General features: G+C 42.9%; 2 protein-coding genes and 1 long non-coding RNA gene across 4 annotated transcripts; 2 read left to right on the top strand and 1 right to left on the bottom strand.

The window, feature by feature from the left end:
- The first annotated feature begins 99 nt into the window (after positions 1 to 99).
- LOC117808466 (indian hedgehog B protein-like) lies at positions 100 to 6,521 on the top strand. Its single transcript, XM_034678224.1, has 3 exons — positions 100 to 873; positions 3,396 to 3,657; positions 5,175 to 6,521. Exons 1-3 carry the CDS (start codon positions 574 to 576, stop codon positions 5,849 to 5,851), a joined length of 1,239 nt encoding a protein of 412 aa, XP_034534115.1. The 5' UTR covers positions 100 to 573; the 3' UTR covers positions 5,852 to 6,521.
- Positions 6,522 to 6,867: 346 nt separating this feature from the next.
- bin1b (bridging integrator 1b) lies at positions 6,868 to 19,796 on the top strand. Its single transcript, XM_034678221.1, has 16 exons — positions 6,868 to 7,353; positions 12,270 to 12,350; positions 12,480 to 12,534; positions 12,671 to 12,765; positions 13,328 to 13,423; positions 13,536 to 13,643; positions 13,988 to 14,080; positions 14,827 to 14,912; positions 15,008 to 15,083; positions 15,170 to 15,225; positions 15,309 to 15,353; positions 15,916 to 15,958; positions 16,159 to 16,371; positions 18,061 to 18,114; positions 18,249 to 18,350; positions 18,480 to 19,796. The coding sequence occupies exons 1-16, from the start codon at positions 7,273 to 7,275 to the stop codon at positions 18,579 to 18,581; spliced, it is 1,386 nt and encodes a 461-aa protein (XP_034534112.1). The 5' UTR covers positions 6,868 to 7,272; the 3' UTR covers positions 18,582 to 19,796.
- LOC117808468 lies at positions 11,494 to 21,580 on the bottom strand. 2 transcript variants are annotated; one of them, XR_004630336.1, is made up of 3 exons: positions 21,281 to 21,580; positions 16,738 to 16,877; positions 11,494 to 12,334 (listed from the first exon to the last, which is right to left on the bottom strand). It is a non-coding gene; the product is annotated as an uncharacterized LOC117808468 (long non-coding RNA). The 2 variants fall into 2 exon arrangements; XR_004630335.1 differs by having other exon boundaries at positions 11,494 to 12,309; positions 21,281 to 21,579.
- Positions 21,581 to 21,871: the final 291 nt, after the last annotated feature.

The following is a 21,871-nucleotide window of genomic DNA, read 5'->3' as shown; positions in this document are numbered from 1 at the left end:
AGGACGGAGTGGAGGGGCAGGTCCAGCAGGGCGCGGTCTCCTTCTTCTCCCGCAGCACCTCATCTGTGCCGTAGTAGAACCTCTTCCATTTTCATTGCTGCCAGCAACCCTGCGCCACAGGGACGCATTGAGAACAAACCCCAGAGGCACAAACCGCTGTGGGGACACCCTTTGACCGCCGTGGCCAACAGGCGCAGCCAGACTCCGCAGCGCGCGCCTCCGTGTCTGTCTGAAGGCTTTTTCTCACAGCTCCGACACTGAGGAGAAGCTTTGAACCTACCTGCCAAGATAAACTCACCTCGCCTATTTATGCCCCTGCCTCTTACTGCACTCGAGACAGGAGAGTGTCAGCAGCTCAGAGGGCAGGTTCACGTCTCCAGCTCGTCTCCAGTGGCGCACGGGCCACTTTTACGCGCTGGGAATGGCAACTTTTGGGGACCCTGGAAAGAGTCCTGCTCCACCTCCACTCTAAAATAATTAAGGGGGGCCACACTGGGGGAGGTACACATCTAGAGAAATACAGCAGGGAGATATTATCCACCTGCCGGTGAAGCACACCGGCCCTGGGGCGGAATGCTGCTCCCCACGCTGGTGACGTGCCTCGCCGGATGCGCCTTCCTTCTCTCGCCGGTCAGCGAGGGTTGTGGGCCGGGTAGAGGCTACGGCAAAAGACGGTCCCCGAGGAAGCTGGCGCCTCTTGCCTACAAACAGTTCAGCCCCAATGTGGCCGAGAAGACTTTAGGAGCCAGCGGGAGGTACGAAGGGAAAATTACCCGGAGCTCTGAGCGCTTCAAGGAGCTGACCCCGAACTACAACCCCGATATCATCTTCAAGGATGAGGAGAACACAGGTGCAGACCGCATGATGACTCAGGTAACCTCCCCGGCTGCCGTAGAGTCATTCAGCCTGCTGTTTTCCACAGCAGTCTGCTTATTTAGGAGGTGTTTCAGTGCATCTCTGAGTGCACTTTGCCCAGTCTTTAAACGCGTGGAGGCTGTTATCTTTTTCCGCATTTCTTGCTGACTTAAGGCTCGTCACTGAAAAAATGAGACTGAAAACTGCTTCCCTTACACTTTTCTGAAGAATTTTAATTTGAATGATCAAGATTTGATATGATCAGTTCTTTCCAAAGAGTAGATGTATTCAGCAAAGGTCCTGTTACTTGATCTAACCCAAAGAAGCCTCCCTGGAGATCATTCTAACTCCTCTTTAGTCTGTGATATTCCTTCTTTCTCTCAAATGAAGGCAGCTCGAATGTAGATTTGCTCTGCTCTTTGGAAGGCTGATTGCAACATGTGTTTGCACAGCTCATTGTTGAGTGCTTTGTAGCCCTGCAGATGTTGACACAGTGGAGTTTGATTCTGGATTGTGTAGGTGAGTTGTCTGAATCAGAGCTCTCCTCTTCGTCTCCATGTGGACTTTCAGAGGTTCACTGTGGGCAGCTCGTGCGTAAAAGAGGGCAACCCCTTCTAAAAATGTCTGGAAAAGCGGTCGCTCTTAATTAAAACACTCTGTCCTCTGTTTTACATCATGGTACATGTTTTTGGTGGAAAAACAGCCAAAAGTCGTATTTGGTTAGAGCCCGGGTCAAGCGTGTACTCATGTTTACCGTTTTCGTTTTTAGCCCCAATGGTCACAGTTAACAGTCGCCTTTTGGACTGTCAGAATTTTTTACGACACCGTCATTGATGTGGCCCCGGGTGGAATTTATTTGACTCCCAATTTCCCCAGGAATAACGTATTTATATCTGGCTCTGGTGACCGCGGGCTTCCTCCCTGAGCAGCAGCGTTTATGTCCACAGACCCACGTGGGGAATGAAAGCGTGCGCTCCAGTCTGGAGCTGTCACCTCGCTGCGCTTTGCTCGCTGCAAGAAATGTCCAGCAGAGTCATTGCATGGCAGAACTGAATAAGCATACAAGAGGTAGAATTAAATCTTAAAGATAAGTAATCTTTGGTTAGAGGCAAATCCATCCTCAAAACAGCTGATAGGATTTTTCTCTCCGGATTCTTTATGCATTTATTTGCAAGGCATTGCCAACTCTCCAGGAAAAATCAAGTGAAAGTGTGTCTTTTTAAGTAGATAAATCCAGTCCTCTGTGACTCTGATAACTTCAGTCTCCTTTTTACTCCATCAGGCCTTTTTTTTTGCAGCGCGCAGCTCGTGCCGCTGCCCTGTTCACAATTTATGAGCTCCAAGCCGCAGCAGACAGCCTCCTGTTTGTCTTTAACTATTCCGTGTTACTTTTGTGTTTGTTTTCGCAGCGCACATGTGCAGAAATAGCCCACTTCACTTGTGTTGAAGCCTTAATTATACACTTTTTTACTCTCTTTCTTTTTTATTCGCTTTTTCCTGGGCGCTCCGTGGTGCATACAGACGCGACTGTTCAACAGGGAAACCACGCTGTAAAAAGTGTCACTCTGCACTTTTTATTTGGTCCTTTGGATTGCAACTTTCTTTTTAAAAGGTGCGCGTGAAGAATTGCAGGAATTTCAAGATTATTTTCACTCAGTTAGTCCTGGAGTCGACTTCACTCTTTCTTGTATGTTCTTCTTGGAGTTCTCTCCACACAATGTTTAAAGGTTTCTATGAACGCACCATTAGTGAGCTATATATCATCTGGATTTCACTAATCACTTTGCAAAGAAACGTGATTTAAACGTCCAATGAGCCTACCTGCCCAGTGCAGGGGACATTTCTTGCAGCGTAAAGGTGTGCATAGTCGCATGTTGTCAGGCTGCGCGTCCAATGTTTGTGCAGCCAGCGGTTTAGAGCTCAAACCGCTGCTACAGAAACCCCCGTCGATCTGTGTACCTTGAAAGGAAAACCAACAAAATGTATCGTCTGATTTATGGGGTCCAGCTCGTTGCTGTGACCGCAGAGAGAAAACATAAGACGTTAAAATTCACAGTGGACACTGTGAAAAGGCATCTGTGGCCACCACACCACGAGCTATTCTTATCACAGGCAACATGGAAAAAGGACGTTTATAGAGTTTAATCCCACTTTTCACTCAGACTGAGATTCATGAAGCATCACTGAGACGCTTTCAGGGGCTGCTGGGAAATGACAAGACGTCCTGCAGTCTTGCTCCCCTGATTTAATGAGACTTTGGTGACTGTTGATTTACTTTATTTGGCCTGCCAGTCAAGTGGAATAAGAGCAACAATCTTCATTGAAGTATTTATGAAGTGTAAAAGACTCATATTTTGACCTTTAATTGACCAGAAAATGTAATTTGACCAAATGGAGGAAGCAGATCTTTCAAGTATTAGGGGCACCATTCCTTAAAGTGTCATTCAAATCAAGCTGGTACTCTTGCAGAGTTATTACCCTAACTTCAGTGCTCATCTTCTTGTTCTTGATGTTAGACACTTGTGTCTGTCTGTTCATAGCGCTGCAAAGACAAGCTGAACTCTCTAGCCATCCATGTGATGAACCTGTGGCCTGGTGTGCGGCTGCGGGTCACAGAGGGCTGGGACGAGGATGGCCATCATTCTGAGGAGTCGCTGCACTATGAAGGCAGGGCAGTTGACATCACCACCTCGGATAGAGACAGAAACAAGTATGCTATGCTTGCACGACTGGCGGTGGAAGCTGGATTTGACTGGGTCTACTATGAGTCTAAGGCCCACATCCATTGCAGCGTCAAGTCAGGTGAGCCAGGACAGAGCAAAGTTCCAAGATGGACCATGCTGACTCACATGTTCTTCCTGTTCTTCTACAGGTAGTCAGAAAATGTTTAAAGATTGAGTCCTAATGGATGTTGGGGATGCTACTACTCATCTTTACTGTATTACTAATCAAACTGGTCGCAGTCTATATAAGAGGCTTTGAAAGACTCAATTACACACAGTTAAACTTGTAGCAGTGCGGGTGGTGACAGAAGTGGCATGTTTGTGTTCCTCAGATATCCCCAGCCCTACAAATAACATATAGATACAATATTTATCAGGATTGTGTAGCACAGGGACCCCAAAACTTAAACGCTGATTTCTTCTTTTGCCAATAACTGCTTCTGCCAGATTGCTTTTCCTTTCTGACAATTGTTCACCTCTCTTTCCTCAGATCACTAACTGTCTTCTCGCTTGCATCTTGAAATATTAGAGCATTTGCTCCTCTTATAGTTCACATTCCCTTCTTCTGTCTCAGCTGCCACTCACCCCATGTTTCCTCAGGTTATACATCACGTGTTACTTTTTGCATCTGAAAGCTGTTTGTAGCTTTTTTGCTTTTCTCACAAAGAAGCAGGCTTGTCAATGCACATAGTAGGATATGTATTATCCTCCAATGGGATGCTTGGCTTTAGATTGCATATTAATACTGAGTAGAATTTGCCTCTTCTTGTTCAATTAAAACCGCCACTGTTGTCTGCAAACAGTTCTTAGAACAGAACATATTCACAATAACATCTGAGATATTCAGCTGAAACTCTGGTCAACGTGCAGCTAGCATATAAAGGAACGCACATGTGCCATCCTGAGGTGGACTCTCAGTTGTGCTATAAGTCACACACACTTGTGAAAGCTCATAAGAATTTAAACACCCACTTCAGACATTTTACACTGAGTGGTAACCGAGATTTTACTTTTCTTTTTCCCCTCTTTCTGTCTCCTTTGTTACTCTTTTCCCTTCCTTTATCCTATCTTCTTCCCTCCCAGATCGGGTTTGGAGGGCCCAGTCCTTGACTTGATCAGAAGGGCAACCAATCAAGTTGGTATTTTTTATGTCTTTGATTTGTCTTTTAATTCATTCCTGTTTTCTCCTCAAAATTTCCCAAAACAAGACAAAAAAATAAACTGTGTTTTGGAGGGAGCCAAGTGATGATAAGTTGTAACCATACATTCTCATGGGCACTTAGCGGGCAGTCTGTAGTCAAGCGAAGGGCAGCACTAGGGGGCAGCAAAGCAACAGGACCCTGCCTGTGGATGATGTACTGGCCTGCAGTCATGTGTCCCTCTTGGTTTGTCTGTTATACTTGCTAGCTGACTTTCCTGCTCTGCTCCTCCTCCTTCAGGTGACTTATCTTATCACCTGGCCTTGGCTTTTCTTACTTTCCCCAAATATTTATCCTTAGATAAACTTGAGATGATAAAATAAGGTCAGTATATACAGAAAGAGACTGTCCCCTCATCCCTCCATCTCTCTTTGTCTCTCACTCTCTCTCCCCACAGATCACTCAGTGGCAGCAAAGTCTGGAGGTTGTTTCCCCGGTGAGGCCTCGGTCATGTTGGAGGGCGGCACTCACAAGTCCATCAGTGACCTGCTACCTGGTGAGCGAGTCCTGGCCTCAGCAGGCGGTGGGGAACTGGTGTATAGTGAAGTCTTGACCTTCCTGGACCGCGACCCCATGACCTGGAAGCTCTTCTACACCCTGCAGACTGAAGCAGGCACCAGCCTCTCGCTCACAGCTGCCCACCTTCTGTTTGTGACAGATGGGAACTGCTCAGAGGGGACTGAGCTTGCCCAGGGAGCCCTCAGGACTGTGTATGCCAGTGATGCCCAGCCGGGACAGTGTGTGCTGGTGTCAAAGGGTGAAGCAGGACCAGGCCGTCTGTCTCATATCACCCGGGTCAGTGTGGGAGGGAGCAAGGGAGCATTTGCACCGCTGACCCAACAGGGGACGCTGGTGGTGGACGGGGTGGTGGCATCCTGCTATGCAGTGTTGGACCAGCACTCTCTGGCTCACTGGGCCTTCTCCCCACTCCGCCTGATCTACAACTGGACTGGATCCACTTGGAGCCACACAGATGGGGTCCACTGGTACGCCAAGATTTTACACTGGCTAGGCAAGATGCTGCTGGACTCAGGACGCCTCCACCCCATGGGCGCAGCACAGGACGACAGGTGAGGGCAGGAAACGGGTCACACAGGAAGACACTTGGAGCAATATGAAATAAAATCCTGTTTTTTGCCTGGGACACTCCAAAGACCAGCCTGAAGAGCAAAGCAGGTCTGCGAAGGACCTCGTGTGGAGACATTTGGGTTCCTGCTGAAGCATGATGGGAGTTTTTCCTGTAAGATAAAGAGGGGTGAAGCAGAAGCTGTGTACTGACATAGATGAATCTCCACAAAACACAAACACAGACCCCAGACTTTAAAAGATACTTTCAACACTGTAAAACAACAACCCCCTGAATCATTCCTTAATCTTCCTTTAGAAGAAGACTGAGCACCTTTAGGTTTCATTCCAGGGATATCTTCATGGTGTCTAAGGTTTAGCTTTGGATGAAGCTAATTTGTCATCCATCTAAAACAAACCTTAAAAACCTGAATCCTGCATTGGACTCCCTTTAATGTCATTGATTTGCATCTGAAAGTGGTTTCTACTGGAACATGTAAATGACTTAAATGTAAAGGGTTAATTATTGAAATTGAAAGGTAAGTTTTAAGGGATTTAGTTTCAGGGGGATGTCTACTGAGCTTGTGTAACAATAAAGCTATAACGGAGATTTTAGAATAAAGATAGTGTATTTAACTGTTTTTTGTTTACAGAAATTCATTAATGTTTATGAAGTTGTTGTGGGAGAAGATATATTTAAAAGATTTATTTTTTGACATTAAATTATATCGAAATGAGCTGTTTTGTGTCTGTTTCTTTACATTCTCTGATAAAGGTGTGAATGATTTACTGACATCTATCGGCTCCCCGTGTGTGTGTGTGTGTGTGTGTGTGTGTGTGTGTGTGTGTATGTGTGTGCGTGTGTGTGCGTGTGTGTGCGTGTGTGTGTGTGTGTGTGTGTGTGTGTGTGTGTGTGTGTGAAAAGGGGACTGGTTTAGCCCCCACTTTTGACTGTTGAACCTCTCTGTGCGCATAAATAAATCCGTGCGTAAAGACAGCAACACACCAGTTGCATGTATGCAACAGATGTCGGCTAATAATAACAACCTGCTGCGCCTTTAAGAGGATGACTGAGAAGGAAACCCAATATCTCCAGACATCCAGCTCAAATCCTCATCAATTAACAGTGAGAGCGAGAACTGGACGATATCTGAATCAGTCCCACTGAGGCCAACCACACTTAACCTGTTTTTTTCTGTGTTTTTGTGAGTGCTTTGTTTTGTTTTGTCACACATAACCCGGATTAAATTACGCATTGCACCTTTAAGAAGCTGTCATCGGGATTAGAGTTACCCGTAGTGAGCCAGGTCGCCCTCCGGAGGGGTTTTACGCACCACTGAGGGGTCTCCTTCATCGACAGCACTCCCTCTGTTCCTTCTCCTCTCCTTCGCTGGTCCTGACACCGCCGGGGAGCCTCCACGCTGTGCGACATGGCCGAGCCAGGGAAAGGGGTCACCGCCGGGAAACTGGCCATCAATGTCCAGAAGAGGCTGACCAGGGCGCAGGAAAAGGTACACTTTTCTCTCAGCTGATCAGAGGCTCACATGGCAGCGGGACACTGTGTCCTCTTGTCTGTGTGAAACCAGATCCCCAACTCTTTACCATTAAACCCCACTCGTTTACAAGTTAAAAAGTCTCTTTGGAGAGTATTCTCATGTAATAATTAAAGGGTTGTTCCATGGCATGGCACTCTTTGGGTTTTTGAGGGGGTTAAAGCAACACCTGTCTGAACTTCAAATGTGAGGTCAACCCTGCGAGCTAAATTTTGCAAAGGTGATAATAAACCAATTTATAGATTTTGTGAATGCCTGTCTTGTTCGAATTTAAAGGGCATGACACTGGATTGATCCACTTATACCCTAAAGAACCACAACTTTCAGATTAAATCAACATTTAATGTATAAAGAAGAGTGTGCAGGTTTTGAAGATACATTAAAGGATTATCTACAACCATACCAAACACACTGATCTAATCTAAGGTGTTTGATGTGTTTGAAGGATTAATTAAGGATTAAAAGGGTATTCTCAAGTAATATTGTTCCTCACTGTGTGCAAGTTAAATCGACACACAGCTGAAGTTTTGTTTAACAAGACACTAAACCTTCAGCAGACTGTGGATCCTCTGTTTGCAGCTGAGGACATGTTGACAGCAGTTTCTGTGCATTTACAGCCTCCATGTCATACTTTTTATACAGTATTACAATTCATCCAAATCAGCAGATTAAAGTATGTCTTAATAACTTTTTCCAAACTAGTGCAAGAGAAAACTGGATTTCCAAAGTAATGTTAGCATGCAAGGAGTAGACTTAAGCATCTTTTATCTAGTTTGTGTGATTCTGAAGCTTTCAAATGAGCTTGTATTGAAAAGGAAGTCCAACAAGGAAGTTGCAATTGTGCTTTTTAACTTTTAATCCTGTTGCATTAAAAGACAAAGAGAATTCACTTTGTAAAATGTCAGATGAGTTCTACTTGACAGCAGCCCCTATTCGGTCACATCTGTTGTTAAATGGGAATTTGCAAACCAACAATTGTCTGCACAGGGAAATACTACAGCATACGCAGAATATTAGATGATGGGGGGAGCTCTTAAAGGGACAGAATGAAACCTGATCAACAGTCTGTGTTCAGCTCACCGTCTGAGTTATTATTGTCCGTCCTAATCACTCCTGTTGCTTAAGCCTGCTGGGGTTTTACCCTCTAATCACCTCAGAACCACACCAGGAGTGCTGTCAGTCAGTCCCACGCTTTTCACCTCTCACTTTGTTTAACTTTATGTGTTAAAGTTACTGCTGTTTGGGTTTGGTTTAAAACCCTTTAAAAGTCATTGTGGCCCTTCTTCCCCACACTCCTCTGAGGAGGATTCACTGCTGCTAATATTATAAACTTCTCTGTTTGTCTCTAACTTCAGTTTTTGAAGTTGTATCTTTAGAATAAGGTAGAGAATTAGTTTGAAATATGAAAACTATGCTTGTTTACTTTGAACAAGCTTGGATGAGAAGTTTGATATCATGCTCATGTCTGTATGCAGAGTACAGACTGAGCTGAGGTTGAGAGGTGATTACCTTGGGTTAGCATACAGACTGGAAGCAGGGGGGCAGCTTAAAACATGTCTGTAACAAAGTATTGCATGTCTGTATTTGCATCAAAATGTTCCTTAAGTACCAAAACTACAATCGTGCAGATTTCCTCCTGCTTCCAGTCCCTATTCTATAAGCTGTGCTAGGCTAACTTCACACTGAATCCAGCTCTACTTATCACAGACCTAGTCCTCTACTTTGAGAGACACTGCTCACAGCTAATCGATCATTTCAGCAGCTCTGAATGAACTTTGGACAGCTGCTGTTGAATGAAACAGCACCCGTGTCCCATGTTCCTCCTGTCCTCATGTGAGAGCTTGTTTAGCAGCAGGTTTGTCTTTAATATAGCCTATTGATTCTATCTACCTATTGTGCCTCATCCATATTTGTGAAACATCTCTTCTTTTTGTAAGCAAATCTTTTGCTTTCCCCAGTACAAAGTAAGGTTGAAAATAAATCTCTCCATAAAGCATTATTCTCTGCATCACAGTCATGTTTTCAATGAGCCCCACCGTTACCAGCTATAGGAGATTAAAGTTATTAGATCCATTATCCATCATTAGAATTAAATCAATGAGTAGCAACATATGTAAGTCCTACAGTTCTTTCTTCAAGTTATATTTGTGGGCTTTCATGCCTTTGCCATTTAGAGATTGTTTTATTATTATTTCTGCTCTAAATCCACTCAGAGGTATTGATACCTGCTCATGATTGCCCAGAGTTTGACACTTTGAGATGAGTCCGAGCCCCGAGTTAAAGCTCTGGGGGTAAAGAGGAAGGTCAGAGTATCATCTTCCTTGTGAGGGCCAGCCGAGGTGGAGGAGGGGAGCGTCGGCTTCAGCTGTCTGTTGGCACGCCATTCGCCACCCTCCACCCTCCACCCTCCACCCTTCACCCTCCACCTCACCAGCTCACTTTATGTTTGACTCTCCTGTGTGTCTCCTGAGAGGAAGTCAGAGGCTGCTGAAGACATGCACTGACTCCACGGTAACTTTAAAAGCACAACATTGTCTGTAGTTGATTTGTGCTAAATGCTGCTGTAACCTTAAACAGGCCATTTTGTTTGGAGGCTCAGCTGACTGTCCCTGCACTAGTTTGCACACACCCCTGACGACTACAATCACACTGAGTAAGATTTTGATTCAGACCAGCTGATGGAATCATCCAGACCCTTTTCTGGATATTGTTATGGCTGCCATAGTGATATAATCTCAGCCGCTCATGGTCAGCTGTGAATTAGGACATTCTGGGAACATTTTCCTCAGTGGAATCTGGATGAGTGGGGTGACAGAGAAAGAGTAGGAGGAGAGCTGCCCTACAGGGGACTGCAGGAGACCCACGAAGGTACTGGGAGTCAAACAGGCAGGACCCCAGGTCTCTGACCTCCCCCCTCTCTGCACCCAAAGGTCCCCTCCTACCCCCAAATACACTTCTGACATCCTCCACTAAACCTCCTCTGCAAACTGAACACTGTCACTTTGTTTTGGTTTAACTTTTGATGTAACGAAAGATTAGATCTCTGAAAACAGATTACTGAAACCCCAAAGTTTCAGTTTAAGGGGCAACTGATATAAATATCTAATGCTAAATTAAAGCTATGCATTTTCCTTACTTTAATATAACACTTCACAACAGATAGAGCAGCAATTGAACATATAATATACTGCTTTATCACACTTATTCCTTATGTTAATGAAGTGTTATTTTCAGTTTCTTTAAGGCAACACAAACTGCTGCTTTTTATTATGAAATGTTTCCTGATACTATTTTTATAACTCTATGAATAGTAATGTGAATCTAAAGTTAACAAACCTCGAAGTTGCTCTGCTTGGCCTGCACACCTGTCTCTCCCCTTTCCACTCATCCCTTTCCTGGACTCCCAGCATGCCTCACTGATGTAGGCGGGGTTCAGATATGTGTGTATGTGTGTGTATGTGTGTGGGGGGGGTGTATCTATCTATAACTCTTGTGGGCCTTCTCCTCAACGCTCTTAATACCCCACAAACCTGCTGTGTGTAACCAGTGTATTTTTGGGAGGTGAAATTGAACACCAGTGGTTGTTGGATGACAGTGAACATACACACATACACACACACTCATACACACTACTAAAGAATTTCTTATTGTACCTGAGTTTACTGTAAAAGTGACTCCTGCCTTCCCCCTACTAGCTGCCAGTTGAAAGCAGTATTGTAAGATGATCTTTCCAGACTTTTCGAGAATCCCTTGAATGCATCATGAGACATTTGAGTGCTGCACAATGAGCCACAGACACTGAGGGCTGTAAAGGATACACCAGGTGTGTCGTCCGAATATAGATCTGGAGTTTAATAGAAACATCTAGTTCAATGATCTAGTTTTCAGAAAGGCTTTGGATTTTATACCTGCACTCGGTGAATATAAATGATAGTAATAACCTTTTGTTTATGTGGTACTTTTAAAGACATTAATAAAGCCATTTCCTGCAGAAATAGATTCAGCTTCCCAATATGTACGACACTGAACAACCCAAGGTGTACAAGTCATTTTAGAAGAAGAAGGCAGTTCAGTGAAGAGAGGAGAGGAGAGTGGCTGTTAATGAGACATGCACCTTTAATGTTTCTTTTGTACTTTCACAACAAAAATGAATATGCTTTTCTCAAAATATTGATATACAACATTCCACATTTTAAACACAGGACATCTAATCAGAAATTCATTTTTCTATAAGCCTCAAGAGACACAGAGAATCCCCTTATTGCTTATATCTGATGCAATAATTATTTTACAGGACAACAACATCATCTAAAACTCTGGTACATATAAATACAAGACAAGAGATTTGCTTTAGGACATTTACTCATGTACTACTTTCACTTTAATTAATCTTTCCTTCACACAGTGTTTGTAACATTTTTGCTGTTTTTATTCCCTGCTACACTGAGGTTGCAAAATAGACTCTGATGTGTGTGTGGATGTGTGGATTCTCAGAGAGCAGCTGTGTGTGTGTGTGGCAGCACAGGGGAAGTCCCGTTGTCGTGTTGCTGTGGTTTGTGTATCTGTCACAGGATTATGGCAGCAGGTGGTGCTGGTGGTGTCGCAGCTCTTGTTTAGATCAGATTAACTGTGACCTTGTGCAGCTAACAAATCAAACGTCTTCATTTCTCCTCTTTCTCATAACACCAACATTACAAATGCATTTAAAAGCTCAGACGTAGTGGAGACACGTGGCTTCCACAGGCAGCCTGAAAATAGACGGACACATGTTTCCACTCATAGATCTGAATATAAAGCACCATGAATAAAAACACAGACAGATCAATGGATAATTCACTGATGGATTAATGTGCTCCTGTTGCCTCCTTCTGCAGGTGATGCAAAAGCTGGGGAAAGCCGATGAGACCCGGGACACTGCGTTTGATGAGATAGTGACAAACTTCAACAAGCAAATGGTCAGAATCATCTCTACTCCTGTCTTTCGATTAAATAAATAAATACATAGATTTTTCTACACATTTCCCTCTCATCCTGCTAGTTCATCCTTCTGTCCTCTTCCTAACCTGCTGTGTTTCCTCTCTCAGACTGAAGGCACCAAACTGCAGAAAGACCTTAAAGCTTACCTGATAGCAGTGAAAGGTGAGCGTTTGTAGATTGAGTGCTGCAGCTAAATGCAGGTTTGTCTTTTTAATTGAAACAATAAGAGGCTCTATGGACAGCTATGTATAGATATATATCATTCCTTTGTATGTTAGAGTGTTTGTTTTTGTTTCAGCGATGCATGATGCGTCTCGGCGGCTGCAGGACTGTTTGGCTGACATGTACGAGCCTGAATGGTTTGGTAAAGAGGAGATGGACACACTGGCAGAGGTGAGAGATGGAAAAGGGACAATCTATCCTCTTTCCTTTTATTTCTTTCTTCTTTCATATCCTTTTTGTTGACTCTTTTCTTTTTGATTTCCTTTTCCTGTTTCTCTTCCTGCTAACTCTCTCTTTTCCCTAACTGCATGCGCGTCTCCTTCCCTCCTGAAGGAGATGATAGAGAAGGAGATGGACAATAACTTGGAGGTAAAATGCAGACAGAATCCAGTGTTTCCCCAAAGGCCAGGATCAAGGTTAAATTACTGAAGACAGACTTATATGAGGAGATTTGAATTCTGTTCCAAGATAGCAGTAACAACAAGGACCTACGAGATGATGAGAAGAAGTATAGTTTGGTTTCCAGCTTGGCTCTGTGTGGGACACACTGGTTCAGCTCTGCAGCAGAGTAATCTAAACTAACTAGATATGTAGGCTTAGATTTTGAACATATATATCTGTACTTGTTAGAAACTGAGAGTGGATTGTAGAAAGAAATAGTCAGAGGGAGTACTAATTTTACATCAGGTAATTATTTGTATTTTATGGTTGATTTGTTTCATTTGTGTTTCAGGACACAGACACTCTGTGGTTGGACTACCACCAGAACCTCACAGACAAATCTTTGGTCACCATGGACACGTACCTGGCTCAGTTTCCTGATCTAAAGGTGTGTTTCCTGATCTAAAGGTGTCTCAGCTGCTATCAGAAGAAGTGAAACTAGAAACCATACACATTGAATTTGAAGCACATTTTGAATTCTATGATGTATTCTGCTGCAGGCTCGTATAGCAAAGCGCGATAGGAAGATGGTGGACTTTGACAGTGCCAGGCATCACTTTGCCTCTTTACAGAAAGGAAAGAAGAAGGACGAGGCCAAGATCGCCAAGGTAACGGCCAGGGAGTGTGTGTGTGTGTGTGTGTGAATGACTGTTTGAGCATGTTCTGATGTTTAAACTTTAATTAAAGGATGATTTATTTTGTTTACGATGAATGAGCTTTACATTTCATGGATAAGTCAAAACCAGAACAACTGATTGACCAGATTAACACGACTGACTGATTGTCTTGATGACTGAATTAACATGCGTTTGTCTTGAATTGTTCTTGGTTGCTTTTCTTCTTTCCCCCCTCTCTTCTCTATACTTTCCCGGCCTCTTCTCTCTCTTGTTTCCGCTCTCCCTCTCCTTCCTCCCTCTCCTCTTCTTCTCTCCTGCATGCTGTGTGCGGTTAGCCAGCAGCCCTGTTGGAGATGGCGGCTCCCAGCTGGGCTCAGGGTTTGATATCAGCCCACCAGGTGGCTCAGACTAACCTCTCCTACAACCAGGTGAAACTCTGGTTCATCACTGACTCCCCCCCTCCTCACCCCAAACCTATGAACCTGGTCCTCCACCCGCAGACTCTCCACACATGAACAGATTTGTGAGCAGCTGATTTTCTTCAGTGTCCTGTTAAAAAGGAACTTCCTGAATAGCTTTGTCAATAACATAGGGCATCAGTCACTACGTCAACCACTCAGTGAAGATTCTAAGATCTCAACAACTCTTTGTTAGATTTACATTAATGTTGACATTACTGGTCTCCAGAGGATGAACCAATCTGTCTTTGTTGATTTTCTGACTTTCCTCTAGCCCCGCCCACAGGAAGAGATTAGTTGATTTTGGTGAAGTTTCACAGCAACTGATAAATGGAAAGATTGTTCAGACATTCAGGTTGTCCTCAGGATGAATTTTGTAGATTGGTGAAGCTTATCAGATGTGAACATTCCCAATATTTATTTCATGATCATATTTCTGCAGGAGAAATGACACTCCCATTAATCAAATGTTCTTACTTTAAGAAAGGGTGGACTGATCATGTGTAGAGAGCCTCACTTTTTGTTAATACTTATTTATGATCTGCAGTTGTCATTTGAATGCTTCCAGCATTCTCATGTCAGTAGTTATTAAACCCTGTCTGTGTCTTCTGCATGTGCGTGTGCTCATGAAAACTCAGACTAGATTACTGTGTACAGATTAATTAAAAATCTGTCTCTGTGTGTGTGTGTGTGTGTGTGTGTGTGTGTGTGTGTAGGCTGAAGAGGAGCTGGGTCGAGCTCAGAGGATTTTCGAGGAGCTAAACGTGGAATTACAAGACGAGCTCCCAGCACTGTTTGACAAGTGAGACTCTTCTTCTATAAAATCTTAAACGATGACTCTTTCTAAATATGTGATCACTTGTTTTTGTGTGTGTGTGTGCTGGTTTGTGTATGCAGTCGTGTTGGCATCTATGTTAACACATTCCAGGGTCTTGCAAGTCATCAGGAGAAGTTCCACAGGGAGATGGGCAAGGTGAGATCATTAAATCAATGTTAAGTGGTAAACTGTTGATGTATTGCTCTGTCAAAGATTACCATCTGCTCTGTATGTCTCCTCAGCTCAGCCAAAACCTGAACGACATCATGACCAAACTGGAAGAGCAGCGGGAGCTCAAGTAAGTGACCCTTTATCAACACTTTGAATTTAAAAATGAAGAATAAATTAGAGTGATGTCCCTCATACTGCCCCCCTATGCAGAACATGTGGTACTGCAGCAGCAAAGACAGGAGATGATGCCAAGAGGTAAAAATGTGCTGCACGCAGGTTTAGCATGTGATGCTTTGTTTTATTTTCAGTCCAAAAGATCAGCTCATTAATTTTGTCTAAGGAGAGTTCAGACTACTGGCATGGCTGAAGATACAAAGTACAGAGGTCCACATGTGCAAAATGTAATTTCATTATTCACTAATTCATCAAGAGTCAGGCTGTTTCAGTACTCAGTGAAAGTTAAAGTGAGGAAGGGTGAATCCAACTTAAACCTGCTTTGCTTTACTTCCAGTTTTGTTTCACCTGACGGTAACACTAATTAAATTCGCAGTGCATGGTCTACCCTGCATGTGTGCCATGTTTCAGTATGATTTAACCTTTTTACAGCACCTTAGTCTAAAGCTGTGTCGTCCCCATGTGGTTTAAGCAGAGAACTGCATGTGTAATGATGGGTTTGTCATTCAATCTACCCCTGTTTTTCTCCTGTTTCTTTACCTTCTTATCTTCCCTCTCTGTCTTAATCAGCAAGTTTATCTTCATCTCTCTTTAGAGCTGTTTTTGTTCTCATACCAAACCATTTGCTTTGTTCTTCTCTAAGTGAGGAAGTCAACCACAGCGAATCAGCAAGCTCAGCACCAAAGGTAAAAAAATAAAGAAATCCCAGATGTCTAGCAGAATCTAAAATCTTTACTACTAAAGAGATGTGTTCTAACTCTGGCATAGGAACTTTCGGTCCACATAACCATGCATCACTGTGTACTAATGTGTCACTGTCTGCTGCATACTCCTACATGCATGCATGCTTTTGTGGTTTGATATTTAACCCTCGTTTGTGGCACAGAGGCCAGGTCCTCCTCCCAGCCGTCCTCCGCCCAGAATGACACCATCTCCAGACCATAGACCGCAGCATGCCAGCCTGTTAGAGGACGAGAACGAGGACGAGGCACCGGCACCGGCACCGGCACCGGCACCAGCACCAGCACCGGCCACAGCCACAGCCACAGCCACAGCGCCTGACACTAACACAGACTACACCCCCACAACAACACAGCAGGTCAGACCACAGATCCTTCTGCTTGACTGTGTGGGTCAAGATGCAAGATAAGATAGAGACAGTTCTGTTTTGTTGACTGGCACATTACAAGAAGACTATCCTCTGGTTTAAAGAAGATGTTTAGGAGAATGACAAACCAGAGAATCACATGTGAAACTGAGAACATTAACACAAACAAAAAGTTATTCCTTCGATGACTTTAGAAATACTATAAGATACGTGATCTTTCCTTCTGTTCATTTCCACATTCAAAGCAGATGTCTGCTAATCAAAATACCTCTGTGTGCTTAATGTGGCATTAATGTCAGCATTCATTTCCCAGATAGAAAACCCTCCTAACCCGAGTGAATGAGTGTGTGTGTTTACCTGTGTGTGTGAAGCAGAGTGAGCTCTGGTCAGGGGGGAACCTGCTGGATTGGGATGTAGATGTATTACAGCCCGTCACATGTTCAGCTCCTAAGGTGGGTGGTGCTTTGTGAAGGTCAGAGGTCGGCAATGCTGAAAGGCTGTGTTTACATGCAAAAACATGTTAGTTATGTTTCATGTTAGCCAAAATGAAACAATTACACCTTAAAACTAAGAACCCAAAACCTTTCCTGTGAACTGTTCATAAGTCAAATAGTGTTGCATCTTATATGATGGGCAACAATGAGCTTTTATATTGCATGTAAACACATTTCCTTATGAGCGTGTGAGTTTTCTGTCAGGAAATAACCGTAACTTTGGACATCCCCTGCATGGCTTTCTTCATGCATGCATGTTCTGTGAGTGTTTGTTTGTCTTGATACTGATAATACGATGCCACGATGTTGAAACTGAAAATATACATCTGTAGAAACCCTGTCTTGTCTCTTAATGCTTACGGAAGGAGCCGTCATGGGACTCCTGGGTAAGCTTGGCCTCCACAGAAATCTTCCTCTCTTCTGTTTCATTTGCCTCAATCAGAGAGCTCCCAAAGCAACTCTTGTTTCAACATTTTTCATATTTACTTTGGAGGTGGAATAACTGTCCTACTGCATCTTTTTTTTTTAAACCTCCTTCCTTTCCTTCATGATGTCCCAACCCCCCGGGTCGTGACCTTTGTTTTCCTCTCCAACCCTAAAACTCCTGGCATTGAATTCTTTTCTTCCTTCCTTCCTTCTACCGACCTTTCCCTTTGTTTACCAAACCGTCACGTTGCTCCACAAATCCTGACATTTGTAGAAAGAAGAGAACCCAACTGATCAGATTGATGACCAATACTCAGAAGACGCTCAAGGTGTCGGGGATTATGAAGAAAGCAACACACAGAGCTACACGCAACCAAGCTGGGATGATGCAGAAACAGCTCAGGTTGAGGAGAGCTGGAATGACGATGGAGGATATACTGCTCAGACATATACAGAGCCCAATTGGGACGATGAAGGCGCCCAAGTGGGACAGGGTGGCTGGGGCGATGATGGAGAGGTACGGGTAGGGTTGGATGGATGGAGACTCAGGTGTGACCTTAGTCAGGTCTTGAAAACATCACAAGTTAAAGCCTGGAATTCAAGGATAAAAAAGTCTCTCTGCTTCACAGGCACCAAAACTCTTCTTTCTCACTTTTTACCTTCTAATCTGTTCTTCTTCAGTACATCTTTTCCACAACATGAAACATTTCATTTCATCCTGATTACACATGTGGACCTTTTCTGCTTTTTTTTGGTACAGAGTGCAGTGACCAATGGCTCAGGTGGTGACCTCCCTCCAGGATTTGTCTACAAGGTTAGACAACTTAATGCCTCCATGAAAGACAGTCATAATGAAGCTGAGCTGTTTTTAGAGACCCTCCTGCATTGTTTCTCATATATGATCCTTATTCAATCAAAATTTGTACTTTGGCTTTGCTTCTCCTCCAGGTGAAAGCGATACATGACTACGATGCGACTGATGGGGACGAGCTTGAGCTGAAGATGGGAGATGTTGTGCTTGTTTTGGCCTTTGACAACCCCGATGAACAGGTCACTAACTGACACTTAACTTTCAGTTCATGTCTCTGTTTGACTGTAATCTACATGTTTTAGTTAGTTTTAGTTAACTACTTAGTAGAAATGATTAGAAATTTGTTTTGTCTTTCTGTCTTTCTGCAGGACGATGGCTGGCTGTTGGGTGTGAAGGAATCTTACTGGGTGAAAAGCAAAGATATTTTAGTTAAAGGTGTTTTCCCTGAAAACTTTACTCAGAAGGTTTGACGTTCAGGTCATAAAAGTTCAGACCCTCTCCTGTGCCCTAAACTCAAGCTCTGAACATCCACACACCAAAAAGGTCTCCGTGCATGATTAGAAATATGCACTGAACACTTTACTGGCTATGTTACCCCATGATTTAATGCAGTTTGAAACCGTGCCCCTCAGTAGAAACTCATTGAAGCTAACAGAAAGCTATTGCAAGATGAATTTTTAACAGAACCCAACACCTTGTGGAAAACAAGAGTCCTGTTTGGTCAAATTTGACATCAAATTAGTTTTTTTCTTTCACTATTTATTCCTGCATTATTTATTTGCTGAACTAAAATGAAACACAAACAAGTGATATTGATAAGAAGTGAAATAAGTCATGATGTACTGTATGAATGTCAAACTGCTCTACGTTGTGTATTGAATAATTTTATGTTTTGAGAACTCTTCGCAGTTCCTTGCATGAAACTTTTGATTGTACTGTCATTTTCTTTGTCACACACCTAACACTGTGACACCAGAGGGGACGCTCTTCACTGTGGCCATGGTCTGATCTGTACAGGTGTCCTAGAATAGAGCCATGGGGAACTCTCCTGTTGTTGACAGTTGGTTCGCAGGGCAATGCCTTGCATTATCAGTTTCTATACATAAAGGATTATCAGAGGGAACATTTTTTAATTTATATCATGGCCATTTTGAAGATGTGTGGCTTCAGTTTCCTGATGCACAAATGGGATTGTATTGTTTTCCGATTATCTTCTCATTGATTGATGAAATGCAAAACATAACCCTAAAACCCAGTAGCTGATTCTTTCTTTGAACTTTACCACTTAATGTGACTGCTCACCGTTAATATGGAGGTTATACTTTCCTACACAGGGTGTATGTCATTTTACTCTTTTTAAAAACTGTAATATGAATTTGATTGGTTCTCTGTGCACTTGGGGAAGGGACAATCTGACTGGACAGTTAACCTTGTTCTTCACACCATAAAACACTGCTGTAAAAACACTGATTTTATATAGTGTTTTTAAAGTAAATGTGAGACTGTGGCTAAAAGATTCAGGCCCTCTCTCAGGTTCTACATGATGACACGGTTGTCTAAAGTAACTCTAACTACCCTGCAGTATATATGAAAACCCACCAAAAGGTATTTTTACATTGTGTGGAATGAATAAGTCCAAGTGGTAACTGACGCACCATCTGTTGGATTAAATCAATCATTAAAGATGAATGAAGCAACATGCGCTTGTCTTTGTACTTTGTCATATTTTCCATTTATATAGATGTCATATTTTCCATTTATATAGATATCACACTTTGTTTAATCATTAATGTCTGGTCTTCCAAGGAAAATTTTCTCATGGGTGAAAGACTAATTATTAACTATTGTTACTGCAATGTAAATATGTAAAAGATATTAAACAGATGTGCACTATAGAGCGTAAACTTTTATCTAAACAGGGGTATTAAGAACTGCATATAACAAACAAACCCCTTTAAAAATGACAAAATCCCACGTTAGTCTTTGTGCACATACTGGTACTGTCCAAATCAAACTTCATGTATTTTCTGTAAACAATAATGTAAGTGTTATTTTCTCCTATTATTTCAGATTGAGCTGTTTTTCTTTTGCAGAACATCAGACAAGGCTGTTGTTGGGATTTAGTTTCCAAGTTTTGAATATCTGTTGTATTAAAGATCAGTAACTACACCAAGCCATGCTGACACACCACAGATCAGACTGACCTTGAGCATTATTGTTCTGTTAATCTACATTTCTGCTGACAGTTTGAGCCTCATACCAGCGGCAGCAGCATGACCTCCACTGTTTCTACAACAACAGGACGCTCAATCATGTGGAAACACAACAGAGCAGCTCAGCCAGGCCTCATGATGGCGGAGGGAGGGAAGGGGGGGATCTTCCTCTACTTCAACAACAAATCAAACTGCAGCAAGAAGTCTGAGCGTAAAGACTTTCAGAAGATAAAATCTAAACATGTCAAGTTGTGTATGATCATCATACATCTGTTTCTATGTCTTATAGCCCCTCACAGGTTTGTAGACTTAAAATAAATACTCATCACTAACCAAAACTCAAAAGCATGTACAGAAAAACTAAAATAGAATTTGTTGTGAGCTAAAAAAATGAAACACATTGAACGTGTGTTAGTATGCATATTCATGGCATGTCTGGGATTAGAGCTGAGCTTTAAATCTTGTGGCAGCCTCCTTGTTGTGAGCTGATGTGTTGTTTTCCCCCTCAGTTCGTCATGTACTCCAGCTGAGGGTTGCCATAGTTTAAAAAGCACGCACAGCTTTGCCTTCCTGTGAGGATCAACAGCAATCTGAGAGCAAATAGAGCCATTGAAAAGTAACTAGGGAAGCTAAAGAGAAGAGTGTTCAGGCAATCATTACTTAGCAGTTTGCCATTATGTTTCTAAGGTCACGTGTAGAAAGGGTTGAATATATATTTCAGCCATTTGAACTTAAAATATAGAGTATATTTAAAGTTTAGTCAATGATACATTTTTAAAAGGGTTTGTATAATGCTCGGAAGGATAACAGCCATAATTCATCATTAATCTCCAGCTAACTCAGAATGAACACCAAGCACAGCACAAGTCTTTCTGTGAAGGAATACAACTTGGTGGAATAATTTATTGCACACATTGACACTGAGTTAACTCCTGGAAATAAAAGAGTGATCTCACCTCTGAGAGAAGTGTGCTGTACTGTGTCCCCAGGTAGGCTTTGCATTGCAAATTAATCTGGACCAGAGTGGTGATGCGGTTATCTGTAACAAAAGTCTATGTAGGTCACTCTGGGAAGGGATCTGCTTTCCTTCCTCTACAAGGCAAGAAAAGAGAAGCTCCAAATGTCTTGTGTGAGTGGAACTTTGTTTAACAGTGCTAAATTAAAACTTAGAACTTCATGAGCACAATCTTTCTATGTCTGGTTACTGAAAGATCAGGGCCTCAGTTGATTGCCACCAGCTGAGGGACGACAGCAGGTGCTCCCAATAGCTGCTGATTAGTGAGGAAACCTGGGACCCAGATTTGGATCTCTTTCCAAACAAACAAACAAACAATTTTATTTAATCAACTTTAGAACATATTGTATCTGTCCATAACAGCCATCAGCCTGTTTAAGGGTCTTTGAACACGTTTTAACATGTTCAGTGCAGAGCAACACCTAACATGCCTCAAATCTAAGGCTTGGTATTAGAGGTGGGGGACAACAGGGGTTAAATTTCACTGTTACTATGGTCTTTGTAGGTGGTTACTCATTTGTGTAACGGCAGC

The sequence above is a fragment of the Notolabrus celidotus genome, chromosome 24 (genome assembly GCF_009762535.1).
Source record: "Notolabrus celidotus isolate fNotCel1 chromosome 24, fNotCel1.pri, whole genome shotgun sequence".
Taxonomy (NCBI): Eukaryota; Metazoa; Chordata; class Actinopteri; order Labriformes; family Labridae; genus Notolabrus; species Notolabrus celidotus.
The sequence above is the reverse complement of the archived record's forward strand: the minus strand, read 5'-3'. Positions and strand labels throughout refer to the sequence as shown.